This window comes from Diabrotica virgifera, chromosome 1 (assembly GCF_917563875.1).
Source record: "Diabrotica virgifera virgifera chromosome 1, PGI_DIABVI_V3a".
Lineage (NCBI taxonomy): Eukaryota > Metazoa > Arthropoda > Insecta > Coleoptera > Chrysomelidae > Diabrotica > Diabrotica virgifera.
In genome coordinates, this window is record NC_065443.1 from 85,235,864 (window position 1) to 85,253,785 (window position 17,922).

Here is a 17,922-nt window from a genome sequence, read left to right on the forward strand (position 1 = left end):
CCTCTTCAATTGCCTTTTGAACTAAGGGTGGGAATGTAATAAATACAGTTTGGTTGTCGTCCTCAATATCGTCCTCTATATCCATCTTTTTAATTTTAATCTTTTGATTCAGTTTTATATCAAAAATATGCCAAATATATAAACAGAGGATCGAAACGTCAGAAACAAGTCACAAACCAATCATAATATCAGCTGTTAATGACACATGACACTAGACGTATCAACTCGTTTCTAGATCCTGCCCACTACTTTGCGCCATGTAATTTGGGTTGCCTACTGCGTTACATGTCTTCATGTTTACTACGTGTATACACTTTTCCGCATTCCACGCACTTATTAATTCTTTCCACACCGAACATTTTCGTTGTCAAGAAAATGAAATACCTATTCAAAAAGCAAACATAGAACTGTGAACAGTAGAAATGATTGAATCGGAAAAGTTATCTAACAGCTTCGCACTGTTCAATTGGTAATTATACAAAGAGTCTTCATTCTACCACATCCAATACTATTTTAAATAACTCAAAGGCCCATTTCACCGATTTAAGTTTATGTAGGCAAACCAAATTACACGGCTCAAAGTATTGGGTCAGGATTTAGACATAATCGACGTATCATAATGGTTACGAAATAGTCGAATCTACATAAGCGCTTCCATGAAGATTAAAAAAAGGCACAAATAGACCAATACTTATTTAATAGGTGGCCGAAGACCATGCTCCGAGTCCGAGGCTTTTTTCAAAATGTAAAACTTTTCGTGAGCCGCAATATACCTAAAATTATATTTATTGAAAACATATCAATAAAACTACAAAATATGTATTAAAAAATAAATACATTTTAGTTTACTATTGATAAATTCTTAAAAAATTCAGTAATCGACCATATCGACCTCGACTTATAGTTTAATTATAGAGATCTTCTCGCATCAGTCGCATCTCTATTAATTCTAATTTCCCTATTTATTCTATTAATCACAAAAATGTAAAGGAAAAAGAAATTTAATTTATGGACAGCCACAAAATTATCCTTAGCCGCACTTTGGCCAACGCAGGCCAACCCTGAAAATTAAAATGTAGACTTTATATAAAATTCCAAAATCAGTTTTCTTTAATTCAAACATAGGGTTACAATAAATTTACTAGATTTAATTTTATTTTTATAATTTACTTATGGTAAAAAGAAGATTTGGCTTTGATTTAGCATATTAAATTTTTTTCCCGCCATATTTAATTAATTTATGGGTTTTATGATCTCGGCGTGTGGTTATCGCGATGTTGCCAAACTCGTATATTTGCTATTTTCATTTGGACGCCACGCTACGCATGCGTACTTCGACCGTTCTTTGTTTCTTGTCTATTTGAAAAATCCGTTACCCGTTCCAGCTTGACGCTTGCTTAAATTTCATTCTTTCCGAGCACTTCGTCGAGTGAGTAGGTCTTTGCTGGTCTCCTCCTGACTACCCAAGCCAAGCTAAAATCTGCAAAGTTCCTTTTAGCCTTTTTGTATAAATAGGTAAGTTCTAACTATACTATTGATTTACTTGGTAATTGTTTTACAAATATATGAGAAGGTTTAATGGATAATCGATTTTTTGTATAATTTATTGATTTTATTAGTTAGCTACGTTAATGTGGATAATTTTAAATTAGTTTCTTTTGTATTCTGTTACAGAAATCAAAATGTCGGACGAAGAAGTTCAAACCAAAAAAGGCCGCAAAGCAGCAGCTGAAGCCACCAAACGTACCAAAAAGGTAATTTTTTTTTACAAATTTTTTGCATACATATTTATATTTTATTGTCACTACAAGTTCATAATTACGAGCAAATTCTTGATTTCTTAATAATTCGCGAATCTTGGTGACTCCTACTAGCCCTTGGGATGATGCCGCCAAAAAGGCGGCAAGATGACGCTATGAATACAAGCCGGTTCTTTGCAAGGTGTCCATCTTCTGCACATCCTTGAAGTAAAATTTTAATAAAAAGTGCTATGTATTTTCTGTGAAAATTAATAGTGGTCTATCAAAAATGTTTAATTAATTACAGCATTTTTGCAAAACAGCTCGTTTTGGTGGGAAGGCTGTTTGGCTCCATTTTGTAAATGTCTGCCAATTTCTCTTCAAATGTATCTCGTTATCTTGAGATCCTATAATTTCAACATTATTGTGTGGAAAATTGCATGTGTTAAATTTCAAGGCACATTTTAATATTTGTCTGAAAGTTATAATTTTTTCAAATGGTTCTTCCATTTTAAATCACTTCATTAAATTTGCATAACTAATTATATTATGCTATTATATTTTAAACATTTTTTATCTAATGTGTGTTTTTTTTGTACTGACAATCAGAAAAAATGTGTTCCTCAAATTCCGCTCAAACTTAATTATATAGGGTAAAGTATATAAATTTAATTTTTAAACTAAATATGACTCCCTTTTGTAAGTCATTCATCCCCTAAAGCATTCTAAGTAACTTTTAATTTCAGGATGCGAAAGCTGAAGTTGAAGATGCTCCAGTAGCCAAGAGAGGCAGAGGAAGGCCAAAGGGAACCGCAAAGAAGGCTGAAAAGAAGGAAACCAAAGCCAAATCAAATGGAGGTAAATATACCTATTGTTTCATGTTTTTTTTTTACAAATTTAAGCCTTTTTATATTACATGAGTATACTTTTAATTTAATGTTTTATCTGTAAGTTCTCTTGGCATCATAACTTTGGATGTCCTGGATAGCCTGTCTAGCTATGTCCTTCCATTCAAACCTATCTTGTGCTCTTCTCCATTGTCTTATATTCACAGTTTTCAGGTTGTCTTCCACGTCATCCAACCATTTTGTTCTGGGCCTTCCTTTTTTGACCCCCATTGTAATATCTTCACTGTTGATTTTGTATCTTCTCGTCTCTCGACATGTCCTAGTCATGACAGTTTTGACTGCAAGTTGGAATATTGATTTTTCATCAATCTGACCATCTGGTTCTGGGCCTTACTTTTTTGGCTTCCATTGTAATATCGTCGTCGTCACAGCAAAACACTAAGTCTACTTTTGTCAAAATTGAGTTCTGATCGATTCACAATATCAATTTTCATAGTCTGGCAAAAATAACGAAGTCCTAGAAAGTACCTAGAGACCATTGTGTTGTCAGGCAGAAGGCACTAAATGTTCATTTTCTCAGATCTGTTATTTTGGACTTAGTGACTTTTGCCGCAACGACAATATTTTCTCTGTTGTTTTTGTATCTTCTTGTCTCTGGACATGTCACAGTTTGGACAGTTTTGACGTAAGTTGAAATACTGATTTTTCATCAATGTGCTGGGTTGTATTTTTATGTACAGGGTCATTCACTATATTTTGACCCCCCTGTAAACTGCTTTGTTTACAGAATTAGAAAAAAATGTAAAATACAAAAGTTATTCGATTTTTAAATTATGATTTTTTGACATATATATCCTATCAGTGACGTCATCCATTTGGGCATGATGACGTAATCGACTATTTTTTTAAATGGGAATAGGGGTCGAGTGCTAGCTCATTTGAAAGGTTATTTAATTTCCTATTCAGTAATATAAACATTAACATGATTAATTATACAGGGTGTCCAAAAAAATTTTTTTGAATGAAATTAATTGACAAAAAGAAGAATGTATGTACAGTAGAACGTCAATAATCCGGATTAATTGGGACTGGACCCCATCCGGATTATCAAATTATCCAGATTATCGAAATTACCTCAACAAAAGGCCAGTATACACATTAAAGTACAACAAACGTTTTAAAATTTTATGTTTTCTCTTGTACAGTAAAGTGTCTAGAGGTGAAATTAATCAAAACTTTTTTTTATGTTTAAACACTGTATTGTAATTAATTTATAATAGCACCATGTGTACAGTAAAAACATTCAGACAATATTTGGGCTTTTAAAAAATGTGTAAAATATTTTTGAACTGCGGTGGAGGTTCGTTTTTCGCAGCGAAGTTCTTAATTTATTTTAAAAGAATCAGATATTTTTGCTAGATACAAATCCGGATTATTGACGGACCAGATTTTTGACGTCCAGATTATCGACGCTCTACTGTAATTTATTTAATTTAAAATACATTTTACTGCAGTTGTAAAACAAATAAAAGTTTATTGCACAAATAAACATTGATTTTTACTTAAAGCAGATCTGATTCATCTGCCAAGAGGCAGATGGCTGGCAGCTTGAACATTGAATTTAATTGAAAAGTAATGTTTATTTGTTCAATAAATATTTATTTCTGTTTTCTGACAGCAGTAGAATGTATTTTCAATTAAATAAATTACATACATTCTTCTTTTTGTGTCAATTAATTTAATTAAAATATTTTTTTGACACAATGTATAGTTAATCATGTTAATGTTTATATAACTGAATAGGGAATTGAATAACCTTCCAAATGAGCTAGCACTCGACCCCCTATTCCCATTTAAAAAAAATAGTTGATTACGTCATCACACCCAAATGGATGACGTCACTGGTACGATATATCTAACATGCTATGTACTAAGAGTATGTCATAAAAAAGATTCTTTGGGATTCTTCTATATTGAATTATATAATTAATAAAGTACATATTACCAAAGTAGAAAGTAAAATAGTTCATTACTAATTTATTAATCATTTCGTCACCATTTTCATATTTAGTTGTAATAGTTATTTCATCAGTGGTAAAAAAAGACTTTGAAAAGTCCTAATAAAAATTTTCATTTTTGACTTCTGCTCTTAATATATAGCACTCTAGATATATGTCAAAAAATAATTTAAAAATCAAATAACTTCTGTACTTTACATTTTTTTCTAATTCTGTAAATAAAGCAGTTTACAGGGTGTCAAAATATAGTGAATAATCCTGTACACATTGTCGTCAAAAGTAAAGTTTCTATGATTTACTGATCTATCAAATGTCTGACTAATTACTTCGTTATAAGCGGATCTTGTTATATCAGACATCAATAATATTGAAATGTTTTGATAACTCTTATGTACTTTATTAGGTGTTGATGGTCGACCTGAACAATAAGACTGAATATTCAATATCAGTCGATAAAGGAATAAGTTTATTACAGGCGGTGGAGTTTATTACAGCACTGGCTTCGATAATAACACATTATGTTGGGCATTTCTATATACAGACAGTTGCGGTATTTATTTATAGCCATTACTGTGCTAAAAATGAGTAAAGAAATATATTCTTCGATTTCATTTTTCCTTGTTATAACCAAATATGCCTCATTATAGAGGTGTTATATTTTGTATTGAAGTAGATGGTATTGTCATGCAGATAGCTTCATATTTTTTAATTCAATTTATTATTTAACTAGAAGGATTTTCTGAAAAAGTCCCATATCAAAAATAATTTAAATGAAAACATTAGTTTTTGTTATATTGTCGCTTAAGATCCAAAAACTTGTAACCCCCACAAATGGGTTTATGTGCAGAAGAGTAAAAAAACATGTATGCAAAAGTCGTCAGACCTAATGGAGAATTGTTGCTTTAATATCAAGATATTAATACCTTGATATTGAATCAATAATTCTCTATTTAGGTTTGGCGATTTTCACATGCAGAGAATGTTTAACTGTTTTGAGGAAAAACTTATTTGTGGGTTGTGAGCTTTTACATCTTAAGCTACGATATATAATCTCTTCACTGTATTTATATTTTGTTTATTTTATTTCAGTGAGCAAGCGTGGTAGGAGGAAAAAGGAAGAGAAGGAGGAATCAGCTGAAGAAGAAAATGGAGACAAAAGCAGTGAAAATGAAGAAGAGGAAGAAGATGATGAATAAATTGTTCGAATACATTTCCTTTGCTTTTAAACTATTTTTTATACTTAATGCTTAAAATTTACGTATTTACTTTCAGTATCCATACTTTTAGGTTTATTTAACAGTACACACTTAAATTATTTAATTTTTGACTGATTTGAATTTGGTATTAGTAGGAATCCAATTCCAGGAAAATGTTGCAATAGCCTCTCATTATTTATTTTTAGTTTTTTAACTCATATTTATATATCATCAGACCATGTAAGTTACTCACACTGAAGTGTATTTCCGGAATTGGTGTATTTAGGTACTCGTTTAGTACTTTAGACTGAAATAAATTTTGTATATATATTTTTGTGTTTTATTTATTTTGCCATTAGTTACAAATAGATCGTGAACAATATCTATGATTTAGTAATTAATTTTCTTTTTGTACAATTCTCTTTATAGATAGTAGTGCCCCCATTACAGTTTTCTACAATAACTTGTCTTGGTTCATTCTAATTAATTCCTTTCATTTCTTCTCTCATTTGGGAAGTTTGAAATCCACTTTAAAATACCCTTATTGGCTTTGCTTCATATGGTGTTGTGTTGATGTAAACTGAATATTCTGTTACGACCCTCTTAAAAATTTACGTCCCTTCATTAGGTATGTTGTGATATGCAATTCTTACTTTTCATGTGCCTCCTTATTTTGGTGACTGTTTATTTGTTTGTAGGTCTTGTTTATCGAGGTTCAAATTATTTTCATAGTCCAGTTTTGTTCTTACTTGCATTTATTTTGATGATTCCTTACCAACCATTTTTGTAGCATCTGCCTGAAGCTACTAATCATCTGATATTTTTTATTTTAAGTGAATTAAAGCTAAATTTAATTTCTGTCCATTGCACCTCTCTGGAGCCTAACTACAGGTTATAGAACCAAATTAACATACCTGCGAGCTATTAGCATTGTTTATACATATAGGGAGATAGTTGGTCAGCCCAATAGGTAAATATGTTTGATTGAAATTGAGACAGTCACCACAATTTCTGTCAGGGTTGCAACGTCTAAAATGCATAGACACCAAATAGATACGATCCTATTCATAACACCCCAACTTTCATACATATTAAGAAAAAGTATATTTAGAAATTAAATTAATGATGTCATGCTACTATACATTATATTAATAGCATGACAGCATTAATTCAATTTCTTAATATGTATGCGAGTTGGGGTGTTCCCCCAATCGTATCCAACTTGGTGTCTATGCATTTTGCCGTTGCGACCATGACAGAAATTCTGGGGACATCTCAGTGGCGTGCTGGAACTTTTCAAGCGGCCCGGTGATTTTGTAGAAAAGCGGCCTCCCATCCTCATTTTACCTTCTATTATCAGGAAGTTTTATTCGTTATTTAAAAAAACAAAAATATAAATTATTTTTGATACAAACATAAAACTTCGAATTCAATGATTTTTTTAATTTGCCATATTTTTTCATTTAAGAATAATAATCTTACAAATAATAAATGACATGTATGACAATATTGTATGCAGAAACCATAATTTCCTGAATAAATATAATATGAATTTGATGTAATTAAGATAAAAGTAAAATAAAATTTTGAGAATTTTTCAATTATGTATTAAGCTCAATTTTAGTAAATTAATTATACAAGAGAGTGCAAATACTTTAATCTAAAAATATTTTTCTACAAACGTGTTAAAAATGCAATTTTTAGCACTCCATACGAGCGTTAAAAATGCTACTTTAAGGCACTAGTGCTTTAAAAAATTTTTAAGGCACTGCAGTTAAAAAAGAGAAATGTCAGATTTTGAAACGTCAAAATATTTATATTTCATTTATTAACGTTAATATTAATAGTAAAACTTGCACAATTTGAAAAAGGTGGTTTAAAAGGTTTTTTAAATTTAATTTAAACTGTATTATTGCATTTTTAACACGTTTGTAGAAAAAAACTATTAAAATTTGTTAGAATATACAACAATAAAAGTAAGATGTTATTCTATAGTTGTTATGATTTACGTATTGACAGTATAGGCGGTTTTGATGTAATGTCAAGGACAATATAAAAATGGAATGTCAGTCAAGTTCAAGTAAAAGTTTTTGTAGATATTGCCCTGTAATGAATAAATTATAATTGTTGATATATAAGACGTTTGTAGAAAAAATATTTTTCCATTTTTAAGGCACTCATGTGAATTGCAGAATTCGCTTCGCTCATTCTGCAAACTTTCACATGCGCAGTGATCCAGCATCGTCAAGAGAGGGGGCCGATTGGCTAAATTTCTATGAAAAATAAATGAATAATTGAATGTTTTTATAATCTTTATATATAACTTGGTTTGAGAGGGGGGGCAACTACCCCATCGCCCTCCCCTAGATCCGCCACTTCACATGCGTGCCTAAAACGTGTACTTTTAACACATATCATAAATAACTATTAAAATGTTAATGCAACGCAATAATCTAAATATTCTTTTGCGATTATTTTATAAAATAATTACTTAACTCTTGATCAATAATTTTCGCATTAAAGTAGATTGTTCGATTGTTGAGCAAATACGTCGATTATTCCATCATTTTTAGGCTCAGACAAAGCTTCTTTTTCTATAGCCATTAGCATAAAAGTGATCTTGTGTTAAAGTAAGTACTTCTTAACCGATTTTTTATGCATTTCAATGTTCAAAAGCTTTTTTTGCAAGATACTGGTGTCACTGAAAGAGTTAATAAATGCTTTATATTATACTATTTAAATTTTGATAAGCACACAGCACACTGATATAAGTTGTACTTTTACAAAACAGCGTAACAGCAAGCTATACAATCTTTACACTTTTTAGTACCACACGGAGGTGATGAAGTTTTCACGATATCAACATTGTCATTTGTTACTTCATGTTCATTATCACTTAGATTAATAATATCATATTATCATTTTTCATATTTTCTGTAGACTGAACATATTCATCATTAACTCGATATTCTATAATCTCAGTATGTATTTTGCAAAATCCTATTTTTAATACAATACATTTATCAGAAGAATCCACGAGTTCTTCTCTAATTGCAGTCGCAGATATGGTAGGATAAAAATTTCTTAATTTTTCAGTAAGTATACCAATTTTTATTGCATCAAAATTTCTAGGATGTAGAGTGCTTAGATCATCATAAAACGGTTTGATTTGTCTTGATCAAATCGTTTTTCGATACTTCCAATAATTCGGTCAAAAGTGAGCAAGACGTTTTTCCATTTTTTATTCTGCAGAGTACATACATGTTTGAAGGAAATTCATAAATATACTTGTATGTATGAAAATAAATAATATTATCTGTAGCAATCTATTTATGCATATAGACTATAGAGTCTTATTCATTTACTTAAGCTGTATTTCACAATTAAAAAAAATTAAAATTTTTTTAATGTTTTAATTATATTATTAGCAAAATTAACATCCGATTAGAAATTAAAAAAAATATTTTTTTTATTACATCTAAAAAATTTTGTGAAAATATTTGACCGGCCTCAAGAGGCCGCGGCCTCTCGGTGATTGCACCGATTCATTTATATGGCCAGCACGCCACTGGGACATCTGGTGACTGTCTCAATTAAAATCAAACAAATGTTCCTATTCGGCTGACCAACTATCCCTATATAAACAATGCTATTAGGTTTAAAACAGAGGAACCACTCCTGTGGATCCACAAAGTGGCTGAAACGGGCGATTTTGTAATGGACGCCAAAGTAGCTGGCTACTGCCGCTCGTCTGGAATGGCACGTTTAATTTAAATAAGAATGTATTGTCCAAGTAAAAAATACTGTGGAATAGCTTTAAGCCGGTGAAATATGATATTCTTCAAATATAGATATTAGGTCAAACGTTTAAGAAGCGGCCCTTTGAAGCATCTGTTTTTACGGTCAGACCTCCCGCATATCTATTCACAAGTTTCGTGCAAAATCTTAGTTTTAGTTCGGTAGCTAGCAGTGTGTTAGTACTGGAGTGTACGTGTGTTAAGTGATACGAGTGTTTTGTTGCTATAATTATTTTGAATATTGGTTTAGTATTTCGTTTGGAGAGTGTCAAGTGTTAATTATTGTAATTTAATGAATGTGAATAGTGATGTGGCGCCCGTGGGATAATGTAAATATCGCGTACGATAACGCTGATATTGTAGAAATTGCCAGTGCTAGTGTGAATGTAATTACTAAAAAAAAGCTCGTAAAGAAGATTCGAATGCATTTAAATGCAGAAACACAGCAAGTATGAATGTATACAAAAATCTACGTACGAAATTCGGCTTCGATGAAACACTATTGGCACAAGCCACCTCTGATTTAACAGAAATTCCACTTTCTAATGTATATAAAATAGTTAAAAATGAACCCTATCATCGCAAGAAACAATGTGACTACAAATTTTCAAGACCTTTAAATCCTTCACTCGTAAAACTATTCAAAACCACAATATACGACTGCTACAAAAGCAATGAAATACCTACAATAGAAATAATAAGAAAGAAATTGGAAACAACCGGTCGAGATATGAACTGCTGTAAGAAAACTCTTCAAAATTGGATAAAAAAATGGGCTTAAGTAAAAAAAAATAAATAAACGTCAAGCAATTATGGAAAGCCAAAGAATAGTCCACAGACATAATATGTACCTAGAAGAAATTACTAAATATAGGCAAGAAAATAGGAGAATTTATTATTTAGATGAAACTTGGTATGATACCCACGATACAGTAAAGAAAGGATGGACAGATGGTTCAAGCATGTGCATACCAGAAATGCCTGCAAATAAAGGCTCGCGGCTAATTATTGTACATTGCGGAGGAAGTGAGGGATGGGTTCCGAATGCTTTAAAATTATGTGGGAAGAAAATGGAAGATTGTAACGTTGACTACCACAAGAATATGGAAGCTGACATTTTTGAAGATTGGTTTGAAAACTCGCTGATCCCAAACTTGGAAAAAAATAGCGTAATAGTGCTTGACAACGGTTCCTATCATTCCCGACAGCTCACTAAAATACCAAATACATCTTCAAAGCTGACCTGCAAAATTTTTTAATGGAAAATTATTTGTATTTCGAAGATTTTTACACAAAAAAACAACTTATTGAAGTTCTACACACGAAGCAATTTAGAAAATTATACGCTCTAGAGAGTATTGCCGAAAAGCATGGACACACTATATTGAGACTTCCCCTCTACTTTTGTGTTTTCAATCCTATTGAGTTAATTTGGGGACAATTAAAACCAAGTATAAGGCGTTCAAATACATTTCCTAAATTTGACAAAAGGGTAATTGAGATAATTAAAAAAGAAGTAGCCAATATTACCAAAGTAGACTGGCAGAAAAGGATCGCCAACGTGATCAAAGTAGAAGAATATTATAAGAAGATTGGGCACTTCCACATTAATGGTGGAAATAAATTTATTATTGAATTGGGCGATGATAGTGACGAAGAAAATACGGAAGAAGGAGAAAATGAGTTAAGTGTATCAGTATTTAATTGTTGTGTTGTGCAATTCATTTTCCAAGCATAAGTGTACTAATGAAAAGACTCGGTTAAAAAAATATTTTTATATTTTGTATTTTTAATAAAAAAAGAGCGGGGACATGCTTGCATTTTGTGCTGAATTTTTAAAGTTTTGAACTGTATACCTAAAGTAATTTTAGATCTAACTGTGTTTTTATAAAGTTCTTTTAGTATCAGTAATTCTAACAATAACAAGATTAATTATAAAAGCTATTCTACATCAGTTATTATAATGCAAGCATGCGGTAAGAGGGAGGTCCCTGTGAGGTTAAATGTTATTAAAAAATTGATAAAATTAATTTTAACACAATATTATGTCCTGCTTTAACGGTATTTACCTAAGTATAAATAAATATTTTTAACTACATATTTAATTACCAGAAAACACCAGCTGCCGGCCTAATATTAAAGAAGAACAACCCAAAGCTACAATAATCTTACCCATTACACTATATAGATTGCTTGAACAATACAGCTAATCATCAGAAGCTACTTTGTGGATCCACAGAGTAGCGCTGCAGGGTGGTTAGTCTGTTTAGTTGGTTGGATGAAAATTAAATAATTTTTTTACGGATCATAATGCATCTACAGAACATGACACTTCTTTTATATCTGTGAACAAATCTAACAGTTTTCATTCTTGCATGATTTCCTTGACCTTTTTACAAATTTCGAATGTTTCAGTTTTGCTATACTTAGTACTGTCTCTTGCTATATTTAGTACTTCGGCACACGAACTCTTCTTATCGTTTCAAATACAAGGTGATTCCATATAAGTTTGGTTGAGTCAGGGCCAGTTCTAGGGTTTTGAGCGCCCCGGGCTAAATACAATTTGGCGCCCTTTCATACAAGAATAGGTATAGGTATTACAAGTTTACTGCAAATATAAAAAATAGCAAAAAATCAAAATTTTGCCATAAAGAACTAGGTAAAAATATATTTATTTAAAAAACAGTACAATAGTTATTATTTATCAATGATCCAACGTATGGCATAGCATAACGAGCACATTTGAAGTTCAAGTGACGAAGGAGTGAGATAAAGATAAATGCACATTTTCAACAAGCAGAAAAAAATGTGTAACTATTGTACAATGCCAAAAAAAACATGTTGATTATGCGCAAGATATAGAGGGAGTGGCATCCACATGTCATAAAAAGAGCACGATGATATTCTTTGCAAACACGAGCTTGTACACCTTTATTTTTTTTTCTCTTCATGTTAGAGCCGTTGTCATATCCTTGGCCTGTGCAATTCAATTAAAAATCGTTCATTAATTTTTTTATTATCTCATATTATGAGTAGGCCTATGACTCAATACCTAGAACCATAGCTTGGTTCTAGGTATCGAGTCACGAGTCACTAGGACAAACAATAGAGACTGCATACTAAAATTGAACCCTGTACAATGGGATAAGAACATCAGCATAAAAACAAGAATATATAACACCATGACAAGAATTAAGTATTCTAATGGGTGTGAAAACTGAATAAAAATAAGAAAACCGAATACAAAAGAAAAGCAACAGAGATGGAATTCCCAAGGAGAAGCTGCAGAAGAGATATAATAAATAACATAGTGATTAAGGAAAGAATGAGAATGAATTTAAGAGATAATAGATTACTTAGAACAAAAAAGATTAACCTGGTACGAACATTTCATAACAGCAGACAAGAAACGTTGAATAAACAGAATAACCGATTGGAGCCCGATAGGGAGAAGGAAGAGAGGCAGACCCCGAATATATTTCAGAGATAAAATGGACGAAACAATAGAAAAGAAATATGCAGGAAGGGCACTGGCAAAACAGAAAGAACTGAAGAGAACGGTTAAGTGAAGAATACAGTGAAAACTGTGGAAATCCTTAGTAATATACAGGATGTTTCTAAATAAATGCGACAAAATTTAATCTATGAAAAAATAATGACAGTTTGCTCTATAAACGCATGTCCGCAAATGCTTCGTTTTCGAGATACGGGGTGTTGAAATTTTTCTTACAAACTGACGATTTATTTATTGCTCTGAAACCGGTTGAGATATGCAAATAAAATTTGATGAGTTTTAAGAGGTAATTATTGCGCATTTTTGACATAAAATTAAGAATTTTATATCTACCATTTTCGCGAATGCTGAGATATATATACGCCACTGAGATATTTTAAATAAAAAATCATTTTGCAATTCCTCGTTCAATTTCTGATACAAAAATCTATCCTTCCTTTTGTTATATGTCGCGCCGTTTTTATGCAAAAAATAAAACATCTAACGCTTACAAAGTATTCAAAATAAATTTCGATATATACTTGACATTTCTATAATTCATACATATACATACCCAGTTACGGCAGGGGAGCCCAAGCGGGGATTTTTGCAGTTACTCGAGCGCGTCAGATTACATATATTACATGGGGAGAAACCTTGTACCCTGAAAATGTATACCTCTACCATATATTGGCTCTTAATGCAGGGGAGTTCGTTAAGGGGGGGGGGGCGAAAAAAAATCTATTCTTAGAAAAACTCGAAATTGTCAGATTAAGATAAGGTTAGTTTTAGATTAAGATAAGATAAGTTAAGTACATGCAAAATAGTGTATATTTAAAAAATCTGACGATTTGAGCGGGGCGTAAGGAAATGGGTGAGTCATAAAGTTTCACAAGAAAAAAGCGAATATTTCGTGAAATAAACGACAGATTGAAAAACTAAAAAATACGTAAGTACTCATATTTTTCAAAATGCTATCTAATGATACCAAACACGACTTTCCACGGAGAGGGGTTGGAGGGTAGGTAAATTTAAAATTTTAAATACGAATCCCGCGATCTTTCGCGAAATGAACATCAGATCGAAAAACTGAAAAATACACTTGTTCAATATATTTGAAAAATCTATCGAATGGCACCAAACACGACCCCCCACGGAGGTGGGGTAGGGGGTTACTTTAAAATCTTAAATGGGAGCCCCCATTTTTTATTGCAGATTTGGATTCCTTACGTAAAAATAAGTAACTTTTATTCGAGACATTTTTTCGAATTATGGATAGATGGCGCTATAGTCTAAAAAAACGATTGTTGAAAATGGAAAATTAAATTAAAAATGGAAAGTCCCCACTAAAATGGAAAACTTTACTTAACTTTTTTTGGTTCTAGGACCTACTCCTCACAACCCAATAGGTCCCCATAACACTCGAGTGACTGCACATTTAGCATACTTTTGCTCCCCTACCATTTGTTTTTTTTTTCTATTTCAATGTTGTTCTGAAGCTATTTCCTTGTGGCATTTTTATAAAGTATTTTCTATGGGAAATAAGCCACAATTTTACTAAAAAATGAATTTATTAACGTTTCGAAGCCCAAATCGGGTTTCGTTGTCAAAATACAAAATACTATTAAAATAAACAAAAATGTTGTTGCTACTAAGTAAAAAAATTCTTCTAATAATTTATTTAATCTCACTCATTTATATTGGCAATTCAGACGTATATTATACATTTTAAAGTAGAAGACTTTAAAATGATATCGCCCATATTTTTTATTTCAAATTACACACCCACTAGCACACGCCAGTGTTGATAATGTAAGTTTACAGAATAGAAAGACAAAACTATTTAAACATTGAGGCTATGATGACAAGCTATTGTAATTAAGATTGAGACTATATATCTTGTCCGGCCCTGAGCCGCCTAGCAGTCAAAATGAGGAGCCGGTCATAGAGCCTAAAGTCTAGTAGCTTCACCACTATATGCGTAAATATACGCTTTACGTTTGGATTTTTAGGTATTCAGTTGTTTTTGTAGTGAAATCAGTAGAACACTACTATAGTGTGTCCACGGATGGGGTGCCAAGAGGAAAACTTTTTTATTTTCAATTTTAGCGAAAAATGTCATTCATGATAAAAAGCTTTGTAAAACCCCATAAAACGAAATACAATTTAGGTTTTTCGAAACCTGCTTAATTTTGTAGCCAATTTTATGTAAATATCTATACATTTTTGCACTAAGTTTGAAATCGTAACAATAATCTAGTGTTGTTAAATTACAATGTAGCTTAGTAACAACTGTCAACTTCGATAAATAATTTGCAAATTGTCATTCCAATTCCAATTCCATAACACATTACAAGATAAATTCTTTGTTGGATGCTTAACATTTACTTGTCGAAAAAGAATGACAATTCGCAAATTATTTATCGGAGTTGACAGTTACTAAGCTACATTGTAGTTCAACAACACTAGATTATTGTTACGATTTCAAACTTAGTGCAAAAATATAGAGATTTACATAAAATTTGCTAAAAAATTAAGCAGGTTTTGAAAAACTTGAATTTTATTTCATTTTATGGGGTTTTAGGACAAGCAAAACTTTTTATCAAGAATGACATTTTTCGCTAAAATTGAAAACAAAAAAGTTTTTCCTCTTGGACACCCCATCCGTGGACACACTGTATATCAATCAACTCTATATGGAAGGAGTTTTTCTAATCCGAACCGACCATATGCCGTTCTTAAGCGGTTAATGCAGTTTAAGAATCCAGAGGCTCAGATAGCCAGATGGATTGAGCGACTTCAAGAATACGATTTCAAGATCGAGCATCGGGCCGGACTTAGCCACAGGAACGTTGCTTCTCTTTCTAGAAGGCCGTGACGAGCAGAGTCTTCCCAATGCAACAAAACAGAATCAAAGGAAGCAACGGTGCTAAGAACATTGGTGGTCAACGACGAATGGACGCCTACTAAGATCAAGGAAGAACAAGAGAAAGATCCAGTTTTACAGAAGATTAGAAAATGTAAAGAAGTAGTTATAGTAGGCTCAGCAGTTAAGACGTATTGGGTCCAGTGAGATTCCTTTATCTTGGAAGACAGTTTGCTTAAACGTGTACTAGAAAATGATAATGGTTCGGCGAGGAGAACACACTTGGTGATTCCAAAGAGCAGAATAGCCGAAGTACTTCGTCAGTTACCCGACAGTCCATCAGGAGGGTATCTTGGTGTAAAAAAAACCCTTCAGAATTCGGGATCATTGGATGAATAGTTTTGTACCTGGGCTACGAGTAACGGACTTTACCAGACAAGAAAGGCTTCTATGAGACACAGTGCAATGTTGGAAGTCCGTTTGAAAGAATATAGCTTTGGATATTGCCGGGCCATTTCCAGAAAGTGAAAATGGATGCAAATACATGTTGGTCGTAATTAATTGATTACTTTACGAAATGGGTTGAGATCTAAACAATTCCAGAACAGAAGACCACCACTCTTGTAGATCTGCTATTTAAAGAGTACATCAGCCGATTTGAATGCCTCTGGAGATGCATTGATCCATAGTAACCATAAGGACGCAAACTTCGAGAGCGATCTATTTCAGGTAATCTGTGATAGACTAGGCGTGCAGAAGACAAGAACTACAGCCTATCACCCGCAATCGGATAGAATGGTAGAGCGAATGAATAAGACAGTCCGCACGTATTTGACAAAGATGGTGTCCAATCACCAGCGAGACTGGAACCAGTACCTTCCGTTCTGCGCAATGACCTATAGATCCGCCGTTAATGAATCAACTGGCCAAACACCAGCCAAAGTCTTATTTGGATGCGAGATGCGTCTACCCTGTGATCTATATAGAGTTTGAATGTAGACCTGGAGAAGATGTGGCTGGTGAGGATTATGTGAATGAACTCCAAAGATGAATGGACGATATACACATGAGTTGGTCCGTTCCCATCTTCAGATCGCTATAGCGACCGATTGAAGAAACGGTACACGGTACCCAAGCCGAAAAGGGATGTGTCAAGGAAAACGACAAAGTCTGGCTTTATAACCCAAATAAGTGAACGGGTTGTTCTCCCAAGTTGCAGCAGTTCTGGGAAGGTCCGTACCTCATTGTGAAGAAGATTAATGACGTTATCTACCGAATAAGCAAGATTCCCAGGGAAAAGCCGATGATAGCCCACCATAACCGGTTGACGCCGTTCGAGGGAGACCACGACGCAGATGAGGAAGTGAAAGTGAACCACGTCCGAGAAGTATCTGACCTCACGTTTGAGGAGTTCATGGGGGCCTATGGGGGTACCGGTAAAGCGAGACATGATGTTACCACTGAAGAGAAGCAAGATTCACTCGCACTTCTCGATGACTATACTCGCACTGGCCCATACCATCCCGGCCAGTATTATATAAAGACGCACGAGACGCAAATATTTTCGCAAGTGGCGACTTCAACCAAATGCATCCAAAACAGAAGTTAGTTGCTTTCACCTGAACAATAAACTTGCTGGAAAGGAACTCAACATACGGTTTGAAAATACCACACTTACCCACAACAAAACACCTAAGTACCTGGGCGTAACACTAGACAGAACGCTATCATTTAAAGAGCATCTAACAAAAACTGCCCAAAAGTTGATTACAAGAAATAACATCATACAGAAGCTCTGCGGTACCACCTGGGGAGCATCGGCTTCCACTCTCCGCTCTACTGCCTTGTTTTCTCGACCGCTGAATATTGTGCTCCAGTTTGGCTACACAGCCCACACGTAAAAAAGGTCGACACTCAGCTGCACAGCACTATGAGGATGATAGCTGGTACAATTAAATCAACTCC

At 33.1% G+C, this 17,922-nt stretch overlaps 2 protein-coding genes across 2 annotated transcripts in view; one reads left to right on the plus strand and one right to left on the minus strand.

Moving 5' to 3' along the window:
- LOC114332466 (vacuolar protein sorting-associated protein 53 homolog) overlaps positions 1-211 on the minus strand; it is a 57,913-nt gene extending 57,702 nt beyond the window's left edge. Inside the window, exon 1 of the mRNA XM_050657377.1 lies at positions 2-211. Coding sequence (XP_050513334.1) covers positions 2-85 — 84 coding nt within the window. The 5' untranslated portion in view covers positions 86-211. The remainder of the gene's footprint in view (position 1) is intronic.
- A 1,075-nt stretch (positions 212-1,286) lies between these two features.
- On the plus strand, positions 1,287-6,131 carry LOC114332471 (nucleolar protein 58). The gene is made up of 4 exons (XM_028282267.2): positions 1,287-1,515; positions 1,675-1,754; positions 2,486-2,597; positions 5,695-6,131. The coding sequence occupies exons 2-4, from the start codon at positions 1,683-1,685 to the stop codon at positions 5,799-5,801; spliced, it is 291 nt and encodes a 96-aa protein (XP_028138068.1). The 5' UTR covers positions 1,287-1,515; positions 1,675-1,682; the 3' UTR covers positions 5,802-6,131.
- Positions 6,132-17,922: the final 11,791 nt, after the last annotated feature.

Bases quoted from the DNA above. Each gene is read 5' to 3' on its own strand.
- LOC114332471 (XM_028282267.2), top strand. From the start codon at position 1,683: ATGTCGGACGAAGAAGTTCAAACCAAAAAAGGCCGCAAAGCAGCAGCT. The intron at 1,755-2,485 runs GTAATTTTTTTT...TTTTAATTTCAG, and splicing joins CCACCAAACGTACCAAAAAG to GATGCGAAAGCTGAAGTTGA. The intron at 2,598-5,694 runs GTAAATATACCT...ATTTTATTTCAG, and splicing joins CAAAGCCAAATCAAATGGAG to TGAGCAAGCGTGGTAGGAGG.